The 19,108-nt window shown below is 38.0% G+C and overlaps 1 protein-coding gene across 2 annotated transcripts; it reads left to right on the top strand.

The window, feature by feature from the left end:
* Nucleotides 1–1,254: 1,254 nt before the first annotated feature.
* Tudor-SN (Staphylococcal nuclease domain-containing protein 1) lies at nucleotides 1,255–18,685 on the top strand. Of its 2 annotated transcripts, XM_073982451.1 has the most exons (5): nucleotides 1,255–1,378; nucleotides 1,441–1,721; nucleotides 14,511–15,360; nucleotides 16,053–17,482; nucleotides 17,929–18,685. In XM_073982451.1, the coding sequence occupies exons 2-5, from the start codon at nucleotides 1,641–1,643 to the stop codon at nucleotides 18,340–18,342; spliced, it is 2,775 nt and encodes a 924-aa protein (XP_073838552.1). In that variant the 5' UTR covers nucleotides 1,255–1,378; nucleotides 1,441–1,640; the 3' UTR covers nucleotides 18,343–18,685. The 2 variants fall into 2 exon arrangements, with proteins under 2 accessions (XP_073838552.1, XP_073838553.1); XM_073982452.1 differs by lacking the exons at nucleotides 1,255–1,378; nucleotides 1,441–1,721 and adding an exon at nucleotides 14,165–14,421.
* Nucleotides 18,686–19,108: the final 423 nt, after the last annotated feature.

The following is a 19,108-nucleotide window of genomic DNA, read 5'->3' as shown; positions in this document are numbered from 1 at the left end:
TACTCTTCTATGGAGCTCGATCTATAGACGCATGATTTAATGTCAAAATTTCAATGAAATTACTCTAGTGTGGCCCGGGACTATGAAAAATACAGCCTGTGTAAAAAAACAGCTTTATGCTGACTTCCTAAACGTCATAAAACTGCTTAGTTGCAAATACTTGCTCGTGCATTGTAAAAGTATTTTAAAAACACATCGTTGTAAAATCTGCCTAATGTATAAAGGCCCGCGTACATAAGCTGCCTTGCCTGCTTACCTTGCTTACTTCTGATAAAAGAATAAAAAAGAAAAGGGCAACCCAGTTCGAAATTTCATCGGCCTTCTTTATTCTTTTATTTTTATTATGTCAAAAATGAAGCAGGAAAGCAAGGCAATCATGCAGAGCAGCTTATGTACGCAGGCCTTTACCCTGCGTTTACAAATGACAGGACAGTTGACTTCACGTATTGATTGTCAAAATCCCACAACTTGTGTGACGTAGGCGTCCCGACAACTGCAAAAACAGTTGTAAAATTTTGAATGAAAATCATCGACATCTTTTTGTTTTCCATTCACATATTTTGTTTTTGTTCATGTTTTTTTGATTTCAACTCATTTCAATTATTATGCCTGTTCGATAACTTTGCAAGTAAAAAGTTTTTGCAAGCTCTTGCAACTACTTGCAAGACTTCCCAATTCTCCTTTACTGAACAAGTTTGTTATCGAACAGCATTTTGTAAAAGTTTGTGCAAATTTGTACAAACTTTTGGGTTATCGTACAGACCCATTATCTCACTTATTTTTACAAAAATGCCAAACATTTGTCTTCCTTACTGTCTGCGAAAAAATGATGGACAGCTGGGAGACAAACGACAAATGTATGTATGTGTTAGTAAATCAGAGATGTATTTGAAGACAAACTGTCTGGTGTAAACGCCTAGTTAGTTTTCTACCTAATGCTTATTTTGTGTGTTTTGTGCATCAGTGACGTTTTGTATTGAATACTTCGCATTAAAGGCCGCTGCACATACGGCACGTTGAGCGTTGCGTTACAACAACCACATGAAAACTTCAAGAACAAACTTGGCATCATCATCATTAGACAATGTATTTGACCCGTATGTATTTGACCCATAATTCTATATCACAGCGAGGTAATTCGTAGCGGGTTAATTCGTATACGTAATTATGAGAGCGAACAACGTGATTAAAATGCTGGTATGAACATGGCATAAGTAACTATTGTTGTCTCACTCTCTTTTTATTTTCAACATCACAGTCATCAGCTTTCGTATATGTCAATCAAATGTCATATACGTTTTCCACGAATGTCGATGTCGTGTGTCTGCGTCAAACCGAAATTAAACTTCTTGTCGGGCGGAACACAAGTTTGACTCTGGTAGGATAGTTGAAGATATTTTTTAAATTTCATTTATGAAAACGGGTTTCTTTTTTAATTAGTTTTCTTGAAAGAAAGACACTCGGACGTCTAGTGTTTATTTGTTTGCTTTGAGCAATAAATAACACAAAATAAATTCCATATCGTAAGGAAAACAGTGTTTCTGACACAAGAAAAGTGAAGTGCACCCCGCCTCTTGTCATTTAATTCACACCAGAGATATTCATTGTCACCTACTTCAACAGAACAGAAAAAAAAGAAAATGAGTACAACAAATACAGCATCTGCTCCAGCCACAGTAACCACTGCTCCTGCAATGAAACTGAAGGGTGTTGTTAAACAGGTAAGTTCTTGCAAAAAAAGATGCAGTCAGTCATTTGATGAGTGATTAAAATTATGCCTACAAATTCGCAAAAGAAGAAAAAACTTAAAATTCCAACACACCAGTCTGTCAAATTTAGTCACTAAAAAACGGGCAGACAATAAAAGGCCGACGACGAGACAATGCACACGCACACACATACGTCAGCAGAGAAGATATGGTCAAGAGAAGAAGTCGGCTGCTGCGCTCCAAAGAAAAGAATAAGCACTATACTGGGGCATGGGCGAGTAAAAAGCTAAACCATATAGCAATTGAATGAAAGTTCGTTTCATACAGTGCCAACCTGGCAGATTTTGTTGAGGAAAACGAATGTTGACTTTGCAGTCGCTGTTAACGTTTATCAAATAGTGTCGTTTGCCGGGCTGCCTGCGTATTGTAGCTATTAACCTCACTTTTTCCGTTTTCGTTTTATGCTTATTTCGTGTATGGTGCATATGTGTGTTTGTTTTATTCCTCCCAATCTCATTCCTCTCTCTCTCCAAAAAAAGTAAATTGTCATTCTTTGGTGAAAAAAAAATTCTGTGGAGAAAAAAACTGCTTTGCGGCATTATGAAATCTTTGGATTTTTTAAAGAGTGATGTAAAATCAACTTGCTAAAGGAATATTGTCTTTTATTCAATGATTACTACAACTTTTTTTGGTATATATTTTGGGAATCTAAATAAACTTTCACTTTTTACCAATTTATTGTTTATGCCCCGCAGCCAGGCAAACAGAGAGAGAGAGAGAGAGACAGAGAGGCAAACGGATTTCAAGAGTGTGTTTGTTGTAGGTAATTTTGGATCATGCTATCTTTTTATCAGTTACGACTATTACTATTGAAAAAACATAACTCGTGGCACTTTATATTCCAACCAAACAAAAATAAAGATAGAATACTTATTAATATTTTTTTCCATTTTATACATGTAGATTTGTGAGGCCATAAGAGGAAGTATAGCATATGTTTAGCGGTTTAGTTTCCTAAACGCAACTTGTGATGAAATTCAAGGGAACTGTTCAATAGGGAGTGGTTTATCCGACAGATACCATTATTAGGTCACCAACAATTGAAGCTTGTTATTTTGTTTGCTCGGTATTAAACATGAATGGAATTATCATGGTACAAATACACAGGTAGCCGCATCGGCAATTGTTGGTAACATAAGGTGTCAAAATTTGACATCAATTGAATGCAGTTGACACATTATGTTACCATCAGCTGGCATGATAATGCTACCTGTATTATTGTACCATGGGAATTATGTTGGCCCAAAATGTAATATTCTATTCAGTTCATCTTTCAAAATATACAGAAATGTTCATAATTGAAAGGTGAAATGGGAAGAAGGTTCTTAACATACCCTTATCTACCATACCATCAGTTGTATTTATACATATGTACTCAAATGTCAGATTTTAAAAACAAAAAAGAAAAATTCAGCTACAGTAGAGTAGAAACAGTCCCCTATACTAATATATAGATATTGCAGGTATAGCTGGATCGTTTGTAATTTATATCACGATTGTATTGTTCTCGCTAGTTTTTTATTATATCTGGAAAGCCCATGTTTCCATGACTGAAGAATTTATAAATTGCAGAAGTCCGTACTTGAGGCTTCAACGTTCTTCAATTACTCTTACTTGCATTGATCTCGTGTGAGTAAAGATTACCTGGTGTTGTTAAAAAGTTTCGTATTTTATTTAAAGTGCCCGAGATTAGCATCTGTGCAATTTTTAGCAGTACTAAAGGGCCCATGTCTAAGCTTCAGTTGCACATACCCGTAGAGTTTGTGAATATGAAACAAGTTTATTCCATCATCTTATTAAGCATTCACTGTATTAATGTGAATAAGTACTACAATGGCCACACTAATAATGCATAAAACTTGCCTGGATAGGATTTGCGAAATGTTTCAATCAAATGTGACCTCAGCACTTAACGTCAAGGTTTGTTCATTGTATCAAATATTGACAGTTTTATTTGCAAGAAAACACCGCACTTCTCTCATCTTCACGCCATTTAACCCCAAACAAATCGCTTAATATAAGAGCTGATTTTTAAGAACCATGTTGTTCAAACATCGAAATAAGTAAGCTTCCACCAAAGTTGCAATCATTTCGGCTCATAAAGCACTAAAGTTCCTTGGTAACATACTTTTCCTTTGCCAATTTTAGTTATATTTGACACTGTCAAAGCCAGTTTAGGTGTAGTTCTTGTCCAGCTGAGTTTTGTACCTGTAAATCTCTCGTAAGAGGACAATAAGGACGATCTTTAGAAAAATTGTCAAATAATTTGATTTCGCCTGATAACAAGTAAAAAAGTATCAGTCGGCTATGCCGACAGAGATATACCTTCAGCTTGTGTATATTGAAACAATTTTTTCCCAAAAAGAGTATGTATTTAGGGAGTTTTAAAAATGTTGGGCGTTTGAACCGACATAAATGTTGATTAGGATTAAAGATCAAAAGTTTTGCGGAACAGATACTAAAAAGAATGGATCTCTAGTCACTATATGTAGTGCCATAGGGGGTTTTTACACCCTCTGAGCTGTTTGCTCAAGAAGTATGGACTTGCCCCTGAAAAAACTTTTACCATCGTAATTGAGGCAGCGAATGCAAGTTGCTTCAACAAAAACCAAAGTGAGTCGAGAGCAGGTCTTAAAGTGAACTTATCCGAAATTTTGTGTGAGAAGTACCGGATGGAGTGAACAAATATAGTCCACATTTGAACCTGACATATACCTGGTAGATATATTAGGGTGTGTAAAGTATGGACCAACTCGGTCACTTCCTATAAGATTTATAGTGCGCACAATTTTTTAACTTTTGTGGGGGAGGAACCTGAAGGAGTGGACCGATATGGCTTATCTTCGAACTTAAACTATGCTTGGACAAAATATTACTAAGGCCAAATTTTGGACCGAATCGGCAGATCCGTTCGAGAGTTATCTTGCGCTCCAACCACCTCACACGGTGTCATAGGAGTTTTTTGCAAACTTCAGGCTATTTTCTCAGGAAGTATGGACTTGCCCCTGATGAAACTTGTACCGTCGTATGGGGGGCAGTGAACACAAGTTGCTAAAACAAAAATCAAAGCGATTCGAGAGATGGCTCTAAACTGAACTTTTCCGAAATTTTGTGTGGGAGGTACCCGAAGGAGTAGACCGATTGAGTCCATATTGAAACCTTATCTAAGTCTTGTACAGTGTACACATTTCACGTCTAGTGTTTATTTGTTTGCTTTGAGCAATAAATAACACAAAATAAATTCCATATCGTAAGGAAAACAGTGTTTCTGACACAGACCTGGTAGATATATTAGGGTGTGTAAAGTATGGACCAATTCGGTCACTTCCTATAAAATTTATAGTGCGCACAATTTTTTAACTTTTGTGGGGGAGAAACCTGAAGGAGTGGACCGATATGGCTTATCTTCGAACTTAAACTATGCTTGGACAAAATATTACTAAGGCCAAATTTTGGACCGAATCGGCAGATACGTTCGAGAGTTATCTTGCGCTCCAACCACCTCACACGGTGTCATAGGAGTTTTTTGCAAACTTTAGGCTATTTTCTCAGGAAGTATGGACTTGCCCCTGATGAAACTTGTACCGTCGTATGGGGGGCAGTGAACACAAGTTGCTAAAACAAAAATCAAAGCGATTCGAGAGATGGCTCTAAACTGAACTTTTCCGAAGTTTTGTGTGGGAGGTACCCGAAGGAGTAGACCGATTGAGTCCATATTGAAACCTTATCTAGGTTAGGTTAGGTTAGGTTTTAGGATGCGCAGCTGCTGTAGAAGGCAGCCACTCCACTCGGAGACCTTATGGTCCATTGTGATCATCCTTATCTAAGTCTTGTACACATTTCACGATGGGCAAAGTATGGGCCAAATCGGTTACTCCCTTCAAGAGTTATCGTGCGCACCGGAAGGAGTGGACCGGAAGGAGTAGACCGATATAGCCCATCTTCGAACTTAAACTAAGTTTGGACAAAATATTACGAAAGCCAAAATTTGAACAGAATCGGTTCATCCTTTCGAGAGTTATCGTGCGCTACAGCCAGCCAGACAGACGGACGGACATTGCTCAATCGACTCCAAATTGTCTGAAACACATTTCGTCCAAACATTCTTGGGGTCCAAAAACCATTATTTCGATGAGGCACATTTTGCCCGTATGAAAGTGTATATACCCTCGTTAGCATAAATGCTGAGGGTATAAAAAGGGGTTCGTAGTCTTTAGTGGTAAGAATTTCGTATCAAGTGGAGACCCAAGATAAGACTTACTTTTAAGCTCAAATGCATTTTGGTAGCAATTTTAGAATCACAGAAAAAATTCCTTTATGAAGTAATTTTTAAAACTAGATCAGCTTCTACTGAAGCAAGAGGTCTCTTAGTGGTAAGAATTATGTATCGATTAGAGTGGAAACTTTTTTCAACCTGCAAAGAATTTTGGTAGAATGCAAAGAATTTCGGTAGAATTTCGAACCGACACTTATAGTCGATTTAGGTATTTTTAGAGACCCATAACTCGGGAATATGGGCTTCCCTTAAGCTATTTTGTGGTGGTCAGTACCAAGCAAAATGTTTGTAGCTAAAGTAGTAGATGAATCATGAGAGCAAATGATTTCGGACTACATCTTTTTATGTGAAAGAAGTTATACTTTTTTACCAGGGCATGGTGCTTTTTCGCTTTCACATCACACGTCTAGGATGCACACCATTTTCGATCCACGGCACGTCTTTTGATTGAGTGCTTTGGATTGAATTTAGATACATTCTTTGGAATGTGTTTTTAATCAGTTTAAATATTCAATAAAAATGCAAGCCATTAATAATATCACAGAATAAATAAAACGCATTTATTATTTGTTTAAAAAATAGTAGTAAAAAAAAATTTTAAATTAACACAAATTATAAAAGTATGCATAAAATTCAGTCGATATTGTGTTTACTGTCTGTGCTCTCCGTCATCATGTTCCGCTCACCCCTGTATTTTTTTAATTTATAACAAAATATTAGAAATGTAGACACTCTTTTTTGTCTTTGAAGAATTAAACTTGTAGGGATCTACAAACTGGTTTCTTGTAGGGATCTACAAACTGGCTTTCTTGTAGCGATCTACAAACTGGCTTTCTTGTAGGCAAACTACTTCTAAATGTAATAAAGTGCATTTTCCACGACACTGCATGTACTGCTTCAAAAAACTATGCAATCACTACTTCGAGTGGAGTCTCATGAATGGGGTTACCCCAGCGATCGGAACAAAATTGACGGGTCTACGTGCGTTGCATTGAGGTCTGAACCAGTATGAAAACATCAAATTGTGAAATAGAAAAAAACTCTAGCCCCGATCTTCTTAAAATTATTTTTACCTAGTTGTCTTTGTCTATATTAAATAGAAATGATTGGAGTTGTGTACTTTATCTGATCTTGTTTACAATCAAAGTAATGATAAAAGTTTTGGTAGTATTGTTCACATCAAGAAACAGATCCTCATATTTTTATAATATACTTGTGTGGTTTCGATTATCACTTGACTTGTTCCCCAAGACCTTACGAAAGAAGGCCATTTTATTTATTTATTTATTTATTTATTTTGATTTTTTGATTTTTTATTTATTTTGATTTTCATTTTCTAACATTAAACATATTTCTACAGATTCTTTACCAATATGCTTATTATTACAAAATAAATACAAAGTTTTGAGTTGGAATAATCTTTAGTCCAATATTATTCTCTATTGATAACATATTCTCTCTGATTTCATGGGTGTCAATATAGTTGCATGGTAATAATAAGGTTTATATATTTAATTTTAAATACCGATAACACCAAATTGCCAGATCATCAATTTTCCTGCCATGCACTGCAATCAAAACCAATTCAAAAAAAGATGAACGTGTACATTTTGGTTTGTTGTTTTTTATTTCTTCTTCATTTTCCAAATCTATTGACTGATAGCTCTTATCATTCATACATAAATAAATACATAACTTTACCAATCCCTACCTGCTGCCTTACTTGACGGCATATGCCAACATGTCTATTCCATATTACTCTATGCAGTGTTAAGTTATTGAAATGAAAGACCAATCACCATCTGATGGCAAAAGTTGTTTGACTGCTATTAAAACATTTACTTTGATTTTCTTCAGGTTGATTTTTTCATTTGTAGGTTACTGTATGTTCCTCATTCACTTGTTGAAAGTAACAACAACCTAACAACTGCAACGATAACAATAATACGGGTATAGTCTTTGTTTTTTTAACATCCAATATGGTTCAGATTAATATGTGTGTTAATTCAGATTTTTTTTATCTATAAATATGTGCATGTGTACGTAAGTACGCACGCATACATCGATTATAGACTTTTTTCGAGTCAACGACTTGTGTTTGGGCTTTTACACTACGTGATGCCTCGAAATGGTGCTAAAACATTTTGTAGTACATATTAAAAAATAATACTATACAGTTATAATACAATAATTGTTAATTGTTTCAACCATTTGTCATGGAAATGTGCTGAAAAAAAAAAACAATGTTATTATATTTGTAATATGTACTAGCGGCTAGTGCAATACTAATGTGGACTTAAATCTGAAACATGCAATAGGTATAACATAGTTATCTTTCTCCACAGCTTATTTTATTTTTTATTTTGTCCTTCCATATTTTTAATATGTAAGAAACATCTTCATAAAACTACCTTTCTTTAGTGTAAATGAATTTAGCTTATTTTAGACTGGCCATATATGGGCAATTTATGCTAACATATTTTCTTTCTTTCCTTTTTCCGCTTGGCTTTTCACCTGCAGGCTCTTTATATTTTGCCTTTTTGTACGTTAACTGTTTATCATAACACAATTTCGTTTTGAATGAAAACAGAACTATGAAAGAACTCTTGTATTTTTATTAGAGCAAATAATTTTGCTAACCAACCTAGTTCGTATTGTGTGAGAGTAGAAACGTAAAGAATATAAGGATGTCTAGTACACAAAAAAGTAAAATGCATTGTATTTATTCGTTCTTCATCTTTCTGATTTTGAAAATAATAAAATTATTAATTAGATTTTTCGAACAGATCTATAGAGTTTCGGTTAACTTAAAGACAAAATCTGATAGTAAAAGCAAAGATATAAAGGCCCTAAGTCTCTCTTATGCTTCAGTGTGTCCAGCATTCAACTATATTTAAACAGCTATAACTATAATTTAGACCTTTGTATTTGCGGCAGATAGAAAAACTTCCAGTAAGAATTTATCAGTGTAGATGGATGGTTTGGTGGAACCATCACGTGTAATAGGTAGTTGAGTCACATACTTACTTATCTGGCCCATTACAGAATATTTGTTCTACAGGCCGAACTAAAAAAACATCTCCATTTCTCTCTGTCTATTGCTTCTCTTTCTGGAATACCGCGTCTTGTCATCTCTTCATCCACTTGTTTGCGCCATCTATTCTTTGGCCTGCCAATTCTGCGTGCACCGCCAAGTGGCTCATATTTATACGCCTTTTTAGCGGGTTCATCATCGCTCATTCTTATGATATGGCCTATCCAACGCAATCGTTGCATCTCAATACGTTTAACTATATTAATGTCGTTGTATAGCAGATATAGCTCGTGGTTCATGCGACGTCGATATTCACCGTCAACGCAGATTGGTCCGTAGATCTTTCGAAGAATTTTCTCTCAAACACACCAAGCACTGCCTTATCTGCTTGCGCAAGTACCCAGGATTCTTAACCATACATCAGCACGGGTAGTATCAGTGTTTTGTAAAGCGTTATTTTTATACCCTCAGCATTTATGCTAACGAGGGTATATACACTTTCATACGGGCAAAATGTGCCTCATCGAAATAATGGTATGTTTGGACGAAATGTGTTTCAGACAATTTGGAGTCGATTGAGCAATGTCCGTCCGTCTGTCTGTCTGTCTGGCTGGTTGGAGCGCACGATAACTCTCCAACGGATCAACCGATTCGATCCAAAATTTGGTTTTCGTAATATTTTGTCCAAACTTAGTTTAAGTTCGAAGATGGGCTATATCGGTCCACTCCTTCCGGTACCTCTCCCACAAAAGTTCGAAAATGTTCGGAAAATTTGAGCGCACTATAACTCTTGAAGGAAGTAACCGATTGGATCCATACATATAACATCGTGAAATTTCTACTGAACTTAGATAAGGTTCCAAAATGGACATAATCGGTCCACTCCTTCGGGTACCTCCCACACAAATTTTCGGATAAGTTCAGATTAGGACCTGCTCTCGAATCGCTTTGATTTTTGTTGCAACAACTAGTATTCAGTGCCCCCCATACGACGGCACAAGTTTCATCAGGGGCAAGTCCATACTTCCTGAGAAAATAGCCTGAAAGTTGCAAAAAGTCCCTATACCACCGTATGTAGTGGATGGAGCGCAAGATAACTCTCGAACGGATCTGCCGATTCGGTCCAAAATTTGTCCCTCGTAATATTTTGTCAAAACATAGTTTAAATTCAAAGATAAGCCATATCGGTCCACTCCTTCGGGTACCTCCCCCACAAAAGTTAAAAAATGTTCGGAAAAATTGTGCGCACGATAACTCTTGAAGGGAGTGACCGATGTAATCCATACTTTGCACATCCTAATATATCTACCAGATATAGATCAGGTTCGAATATGGACTAAATTTGTCTACTCCTTCGGTAAAAGTTTTTTCAGGGGCAAGTCCATATTTCTTAGGAAAGCAGTCCGAAAGGTGTAAAAAATCCATATGTCACGAAATGTGGCTGTCGGAGAGCACAATAACTCTCGAACTATTCAGCCGATTTGGTCCAACATTTGGTCTTCGTCATGTTATATCCAAACTTAGTTTCTTGGGGCAATACCGGTCCACAACTTCCGGTACTTCTCCCCAATATTTAAAAAATGTCACTAAAATGCTAGGACGATATCACTTGAATGGGGCAACCAATTTGGTCCAAACTTTGGATTTCCTAATATTTTGTCAAAATTTAGTTTAACTTCTAAAATGACCTAAAATGACCTCCCTAAAGGTACATCCCCCACAAACGTTCAACATTTGTGTCTTAGTCCAGTTAATTCCTAATCCACATTTTTGGCGGCAAGTTCAAATGTCCAAACAGGGCCACAAAATTCTTAAGATACCTTAAATACATTCGATCTGTCCGTAGGTGAAAGTTTCACTTCACATTGGCTAAGGGGATAAATCTGTCGGCAAAGCCGATTGACTCTTTTTTACTTGTTGTTTGACGAGTTGTGGCTTTGTGTTTGAAGTGCTTATTTAAACCAAAGTAGCATCTGTTGGCCAATACAATTCTTCTTTTTATTTCACAACTGATGTCGTTAGTTGTGTTTACGGTGGTGCAGAGGTAGACGAAGTCTTTTACTACCTCAAAATTATAGAAACCAACGTCAACAGTTGGCCCGACCATCAAATTAGTCTTCCCGCCGTTTACCGCCAGACCCACTTTAGCAGATTCTCCTTCGACATTCATAAAGGTATCTGCTACTTCTTTTACTGATCGTCCCATGATGTCTATATCATCAGCATAAGCAAGTAACATGTGGCTATTGGTGTAGATTGTGCCACTTCTTTTGACATTTGCCTCTCGAATAACCTTTTCCAGCAGGATGTTGAAGAGATCACACGAGAGGCTATCTCCTTGCCTGAAACCTCTTTTTGTACAAAATTCTTCGGAGAGGTTCTTTTCTATTTTAACTGAGGATCTCGTGTCAGTTAAAGTCATTTTACAAAGCCGAATGAGCTTTGCGGGGATACCAAATTCAGACATGGGCTTTCGAAGGCTGCTTTATAATCCACAAAAAGATGGTAGATGTCAATCTGCATCTGGGTCTTCTCCAGGATTTGCCGCAGGGTAAATATGGGGTCAATGGTAGACTTGCCAGGTCTAAAGCTGCATTGGTATGGCCCAATTATTTCGTTGACCACAGGCTTTAGTCGTTCGCACAATATCCCTGACACGAACTTGTAGGCAATCGGGAGTAGACTTATGCCCCTATAGTTAGAGCATACAGTCTTATCTCCTTTCTTATGGACGGGGCACAGGATACTCAGGTTCCAATCGTCGGGTACTCGTCCTTCCTGCCAGTTGGCTCTTGCTGCCTTATCATTCTTCACCCGGTTTATTGCTGTCTTTACCTCATCCTGGCTGGGCGGTATACATTCAATACCATCTTCAGGGATTGGATCTGTGGTATCTTCGTTGTCTTCGCTGGATACCAACAGGTTTGAAAAATGTTCTTTCCATATCCTGAGTACACTATCTGTATCAGTTACCAAATTACCTTGCTGGTCTCTACAGGAGGATGTGCCTGTACCAAAGCCATCAGTTTGATGCTTGACTCTTGGATAGAATTTTCGGACTTCATTTTGGCTCCTGTACATCTCGATTTATTCACACTCCCGCTTTTCCATCTCTCTCTTTTTCCTGCGGAAAAGACGTTTCTCCTCTCCCCTTTTCTCCCTGTATCTCTCTCGTGCGCTGCGCGTTGCTACGGATTGTAAAGTAGCCCTATATGCCGCATTTTTCTCTTCGGTGGCAGCACGACACTCCTGATCATACCATGGATTCCTTGGTGGAGGCCTCTGGTATCCAAGTATGGATTTTGCGGCTGTTTGCATGGAGTGGGCAATGATTTGCCATTGCGCTGATATGTTATCGGGATGAGGAGTGCTTTGATTAAGCAATTGGGCTAGTTGATTGGAATATGCTGTGGCTATCTGTTGTGATTGCAGCTTACCGATGTCTAACTTTCGTGTTGTGTCAGTTCGTACTTTGTTTGCTACGTTTAACCGGGTGTGTACCTTTGCTGCAACTAGGTAGTTGTCCGAGTCTATGTTTGCTCCTCGGAACGAGCGCACATCCAACACGCTCGATGAGTGTCTTCCATCTATCACAACGTGATCAATTTGATTTCTTGTTTTCCGATCTGGAGTTAAACATCTCGACATCCATAAGGGCACCTGGCTGTCCCTTATGAATATCGAGATGATTAAATCTGGTACTGCTAACTACCATGTTTTTTGCAGCTGCAAAGTCTATCAGCCTCATACCATTGTCAGATGTTTCACTGTGGAGACTGAATTTCCCGACTGTTGGGCCAAAGATATTCTCCTTTCCAATTTTGGCATTAAAATCGCCTAGAATGATTTTAATATCATGGGCGGGGCAACGGCCATATGTTTCTTCTAAGCGCTCGTAAAATATATCTTTGGTCTGTTCGTCCTTGTCTTCAGTGGGAGCATGAGCGCAAATAAAGCTAATGTTGAAGAATTTAGCTTTTATTCGAATTGCAGCAAGTCTTTCATTCACTGGGGTGAAGCTGGATACCAGATGTTTTAGTCTCCGACTAACTACGAATCCACAACCAAACTCATTCTTTACGTCATGGCAGCTATAATACAGTGCGTCACCTTTAGGTGTTGTTGTGACGCCTTTCCCAATCCATCGTATTTCCTTTATGGCAGTAATATCGGCCTTGTACTTTTCAAGTACATCTGCCAATGCGTAAACTGCACCTTCTCTATAAAGAGTGGGAACATTCCAGGTGCAGATTCGCAGATCATGGTCCTTAAAACGTTTGCGGGGTTCGTCAACTTTAGAGGGGTTTGTTTTTCTTTTCTTTCGTTTTTTCATAGTAGGCTGTTTTTTTAGAGAAAAAAACCGACGCCCAAACCCAAGTTTTTAACGTTCTTATGGGTGAACGCGCGGCACATGTTAGCTCACTACCTTTAATGGGTGTCACCTGGGGAACTGCCTTTAACCCCAGGTGACACCACGGGGAGGTCAGTGTCCACTTGAGATAAGAGAGGGACCAAGATAAATCCTGGGCTTTGCCATGTTAAAACCGGTCAGGACCGTTGCTTGGTGTCTTCCAATCCCTACGTCACCCGTAATTTGGTCAAAGACGGTTCAGGGAATATAAATTGTGATTGGCTAGAGGTAACTTTGTTTTTTTATTTGGATCAATAAAGGTTCTACAGGCCAAAATTATTGTAACAACATAAAATTAATGTTGCTTTTTAATTATGAAAACCTTAATATTGTCCAAGCTCACAAGAACGTTGTAGTCAATATTTCCCGACAAGCGATGACTGATACAACAAAACTAGTTTCTAACTTCTATTTAGATTCCGGAAGTATGTTTGTCAAGTTAGTAAATTAGCTGTTTTATTTTCACCAACCAAGACTGTTTGAGTGTGCCAAAGTGTGAAAAACTCTTCACCATAGCTTGACCAATTTTTAAATCGAGTCAATTTTTCCAATGCGGCAATAAGTTTTATGCAACAAGACGCGTAATGAAAGCCTGCGAAAACGTTCTTTAGAAATTACCATTAAATATTTCTTATCTCGCCCTTAATACCTTAATAATATTTCTTATCTCGCAGTTAATACCTTCTTTCACCATGATACCTTTAATTTAAATTTGAAATGTGTAACGCATTTTGTTCTATAACAAACATATGTTTTGTGCCACAAAATCAACTCTGTGTTTTTCTCAACAACACATAAAATGCAACCAACTTCAGTAGTTCTCAGCAGCCAAGCAACCCTGTAAAAAACATGACACACAATTGGGTTCCATTTCCTTTGTAACGTTATACAGTGAGCACGTGTTTTTCTCTTTCAACCGAATATCTTCTATGTAGGTGGTGTGTTTGTAAAGCTGTATACCTTTAAGAAATATTTATTTAAAAGTAGATAAACTCAATATTATTATTTTTTTATTTGCAGGTTCTTTCCGGCGATACAGTTGTCATTCGTGCCAACAAAGGAGCACCACCACCAGAGAAACAAATCACCTTCTCCTATGTGCTTGCTCCCAAGTTAGCCCGCCGTCCAGGTGCCGGTGGTGATGAAACCAAGGATGAACCTTGGGCTTGGGATTCCCGCGAATTTTTACGCCAAAAATTGATTGGCAAGGAAGTAACCTTCTCCTTCGAAAAACCACCAAACTCAAATCGTGAATATGGTTTCGTTTGGTTGGGCGATGAGAGTGGTGAAAATGTTGTCCAAACTATGGTTAAAGAAGGTTTGGTAACTGTACGCCGTGACAGCCGTCCACCTGAGCCACAGAAACAAGAAGATTTACAAAAATTGATTGAATTGGAAGATCAAGCCAAACATGCTGGTCGTGGTAAATGGTCAACAACTGCCAATCCCAATGATCATGTGCGTCAAATCAAATGGACTCAGGATAATCCCTCGCAAATTGTTGAATTGTTCGGTGGCAAACCTGTTAAAGCTATCATCGAGCATGTACGTGATGGTTCAACAGTACGTGCCTTCTTGTTGCCCGATTTCTATTATGTTACCTTGATGATTTCGGGTATTCGTTGTCCTGGTGTTAAACTAGATGCTGAGGGTAAACCCGATTTGAAGATTAAGGTTCCTTTCGTCGATGAAGCCCGTTTCTTTGTCGAAACCAGATTGTTGCAACGTGAAGTCCAAATTCTTTTGGAATCTGTTAACAATGCCAATTTCATTGGTACCATCCTGCATCCTAAGGGCAACATTGCTGAATCTTTGCTGCGTGAAGGTTTGGCCAAGTGTGTTGACTGGTCAATGGCCCTAATGAAAGGAGGTGAGTTATTCTATTGTAATTTTTGTTATTTCTATCATTTAATATATCGTTTGCAATGTTCATTGTAGAACGTGTGCGGTAAACCTTTGAAAAAAAATGCAAACTGTCCATAAAGGAAATTTGTTCCATTATTGAGGAAATTTTTCAACTTCCTGTATCATATTTTTTCATCATTAAAAATGTGTTTTGGATTTGAACTTCTCTGTAGAAAAACGTTGGTTTTCAAAGGTTGTACCTCATTCGGTTTGTTGCATTGTTGTTACCAAAGTTTTTTTTTTTGCAAATGGCGTCTTGATCTCGAGTATAAGATTGATCCCATTTTTATATTCGGAAACCGTGATGCCAGATTAATGTAGGCAATATCAAGGTGTTTTTGCGGTACATTCCCATTGCTTAAACATTAGTTAATTTGTCTACACTGCAATACATTCATAAGTAATCTGCCTTCCATATCGGTAAATGTGCATCATTTGGTGCTACTTAAAGTCTTTTGAGTCATTACTTATAACAACTTTAAGTTAACACCAAATGGTGCTATAAAAATATAGACGGACTCCAAGATTTCTAGATCTCTTATCCATGATCTTTAAATCATTTCACCCCGGCTACAAATGCGATTTGTTTTTGGATTGCTGAAAATTAATTCTTATTGCCTTGCCCCTCCTAATAAATTCGTTTGTTTACATTTTTAGGTGCCGACAAACTTCGTGCTGCCGAACGTATTGCCAAGGAGAAACGTTTACGTTTGTGGCAAGACTACAAATCCAATGCCCCAACATTCAATACCAAGGAAAAGGATTTCACCGGTGTTGTTGTTGAAGTTTTCAATGGTGATGCCATCAATGTCAAGTTGCCAAATGGTCAAATTAAAAAGGTGTTCTTCTCTTCGATTCGTCCACCACGTGATACACGCGCTGTTGTCGGAGCCGATGGCGAAGAAATCAAGGCTCCACCACGCCCTAAGAATTTTAGACCTCTCTATGAAATTCCCTTCATGTTCGATGCCCGTGAATTCTTGCGTAAGAAGTTGATCAACAAGAAGGTACAATGCGTTTTGGACTACATTTCCCCCGCCCGTGACAACTTCCCCGAGAAGTACTGTTACACCGTTCTTATTAGTGGCCAAAATGTTGCCGAAGCTATGGTTGCCAAAGGTTTGGCTTCCGTTGTCCGCTACCGCCAAGATGACGATCAACGCTCTTCATGCTATGACCAATTGTTTGCTGCCGAAAATCAAGCCATTAAGGGCCAAAAGGGTATGCACGGCAAGAAGGATGCTGCCACCATGCGTGTTAACGATCTTACTGTTGACCATTCCCGCATTAAGATTCAATATTTGCCCTCATGGCAACGTGCTTTGAGGACGGAGGGTATTGTTGAATTTGTTGCCAGCGGTTCCCGTATTCGTTTGTACATCCCCAAGGATAGCTGTTTGGTCACATTCTTGTTGGCTGGTATCTCCTGCCCACGTTCTTCACGTCCTGCCCTCAACGGCGTTCCCGCCCAAGAAGGTGAGCCCTTCGGTGATGAAGCTTTGACATTTACCCGCGATCGCATTTTACAACGTGACGTTTCTGTGCATATTGATACCACCGATAAGAACGGCACTTCTGTTATTGGTTGGCTCTGGACCGACAATAACACCAACTTGTCTGTCGCCTTGGTAGAAGAAGGTTTGGCTGAAGTTCACTTCAGTGCTGAAAAATCTGAATATTATCGCCAATTGAAGAGCGCTGAGGATCGTGCCAAGGCCGCCAAGAAGAATATCTGGGCCAACTATGTTGAACAAGTTGTGGAAGAGGCTCCCGTCGTTGAAGAGAAGGAAGAAAAGGGTCCCGTCGAACGTAAAGTTAACTTGGAAGACGTTATTGTTACTGAAATCACTGAAAGCTTGTCATTCTACGCTCAATCCTGCGCCAGCGGTTCCAAATTGGACGCCTTGATGGCTAAATTGCATTCTGATTTCCAGTCCAATCCTCCAATTGCCGGTGCCTACACACCCAAGCGTGGTGATTTGTGTGCCGCCCAATTTTCTGCCGACAATCAATGGTATCGTGCCAAGGTCGAGCGTGTCCAAGACAACAAGGCCCATGTTTTGTACATTGATTACGGTAATAAGGAGGTAAGTCTTCAAATTGTCTCTAACTTTATTTTATTATATATGGCACGCTCCTTAGATCCGTTTCCGTCTCAAAGAGAAACGCTTGAGTCATAAGCTTGCTAGAACAAATTATGACAAAATATTCTTACCCACAATCTTAACGACATCATGATGCTTGGCTAAAATTTGTAATGAATTTAAACCTGGTTGTCGCCAATGATTGTTAGTAGAGGCACATAAATGTCATTCCATGTGGTGGTGGAAGATTAAACTTTAATATTTTTTTAAAGTTATACAATTGGAAACTGCTGCTGTGTTTGACATTTCGCCTTGAAAGCAATTGACAGTCAGGGGTCATCGTATTTATGATGTTAAAGGTATTTTGTCACAATACCATCACCAAACTGTTACAGGATTTGTGTTTAATTGAAGCTTTATATAACTAATTTTGTTTATCCTTTTTGCAGGTTGTTCCCTTCACTCGTTTGGCTTCATTACCATCTGGCTTCTCCAGCGAAAAACCATTTGCTACCGAATATGCTTTAGCATTGGTACAACTGCCTCAGGACAACGAAGACAAAGAGGAAGCATTGCGTGCCTTCGCCGAAGATGTACTAAACCGTAAAGTACAGATCAATATTGAATTGAAACCATCTTCCGGTCCTGCCCTTGCTACCATTCACGATCCCACTACCAACATTGATATTGGTAAACAATTGGTATCTGACGGTTTGGTTATGGTGGAAAAACGTGGCGAACGCAAGTTGCGCGAATTGATCGATCAATACAAAGCTGCCCAACAAGCTGCCTTGAATGCTCATTTGGCCATCTGGAAATACGGTGACATTACTCAGGATGATGCGCCCGAATTCAGCCGCTAAATATGCAAACACCAGCTCAACGCTCTAGTGTTCTGGTGTGCATTTAGCAAAAGTTGAATGTTTGTCTGCCACATACCCGCCCTTTAAAACAATAACAACAACAACAGTACACGAAAAACAAACAATATAAAACTTCAGTTATATATTCATTCAAAACATCCCGTTCAACTCAGACGAAGCAAAACTATATAATAAAAAAGAATATAAATTAAAGAAAAAATATGGTAGAGGTCTATACAAAAACACAACAACAACAGTAATAAGAATATTATTATGGCAAGCTATTATATTTAATCGTGTTTAAATAAAATAAATAACAAGCTTCCAATACAAAATAAGAAAATCTAACAACAACAACAAACATGAACACCAACAAGAAAGTAAACTCAGCAATCAATCAACAAAAACAACAACATTTAAACGATAAATTCCTTTTTTTATACATAAAAAATTATTAAACAAAGAAAAAAACATATTCTAATGGTAGAAATATTACAAGGAACTAAACAATTTTTTCAATTTATAAACAACAACAAAATATATTAATAATATATACCGCTTTTCTCAAGTTAACTATTATTAAAATATAAATGAAAAAAAAAAAAACAAAAACATGAAAAACAGAACGACTTAATTTTTCAGCTTCAATTTTACTTTTGAGCCTTTTGTGAAATACTACTTGTTATGTATTTTTCATTCACTGCACTTCTGCTCCCCCTCCTCTTCCCCCTCTCTGAAAAACAACAAAGCAAACAAAATCACTGTT

Source organism: Musca autumnalis, unplaced genomic scaffold (assembly GCF_047663935.1).
Source record: "Musca autumnalis isolate F117 unplaced genomic scaffold, ASM4766393v1 scaffold_4, whole genome shotgun sequence".
Lineage (NCBI taxonomy): Eukaryota > Metazoa > Arthropoda > Insecta > Diptera > Muscidae > Musca > Musca autumnalis.
This window is presented reverse-complemented; position numbering and strand designations above follow the sequence as displayed.

Coding starts and splice junctions, on each gene's coding strand:
- Tudor-SN (XM_073982451.1), top strand. CDS start 1,641: ATGAGTACAACAAATACAGCATCTGCTCCAGCCACAGTAACCACTGCT. Junction 1,722..14,510: donor TGAAGGGTGTTGTTAAACAG/GTAAGTTCTTGC, acceptor TTTTATTTGCAG/GTTCTTTCCGGCGATACAGT. Junction 17,483..17,928: donor TTGATTACGGTAATAAGGAG/GTAAGTCTTCAA, acceptor TCCTTTTTGCAG/GTTGTTCCCTTCACTCGTTT.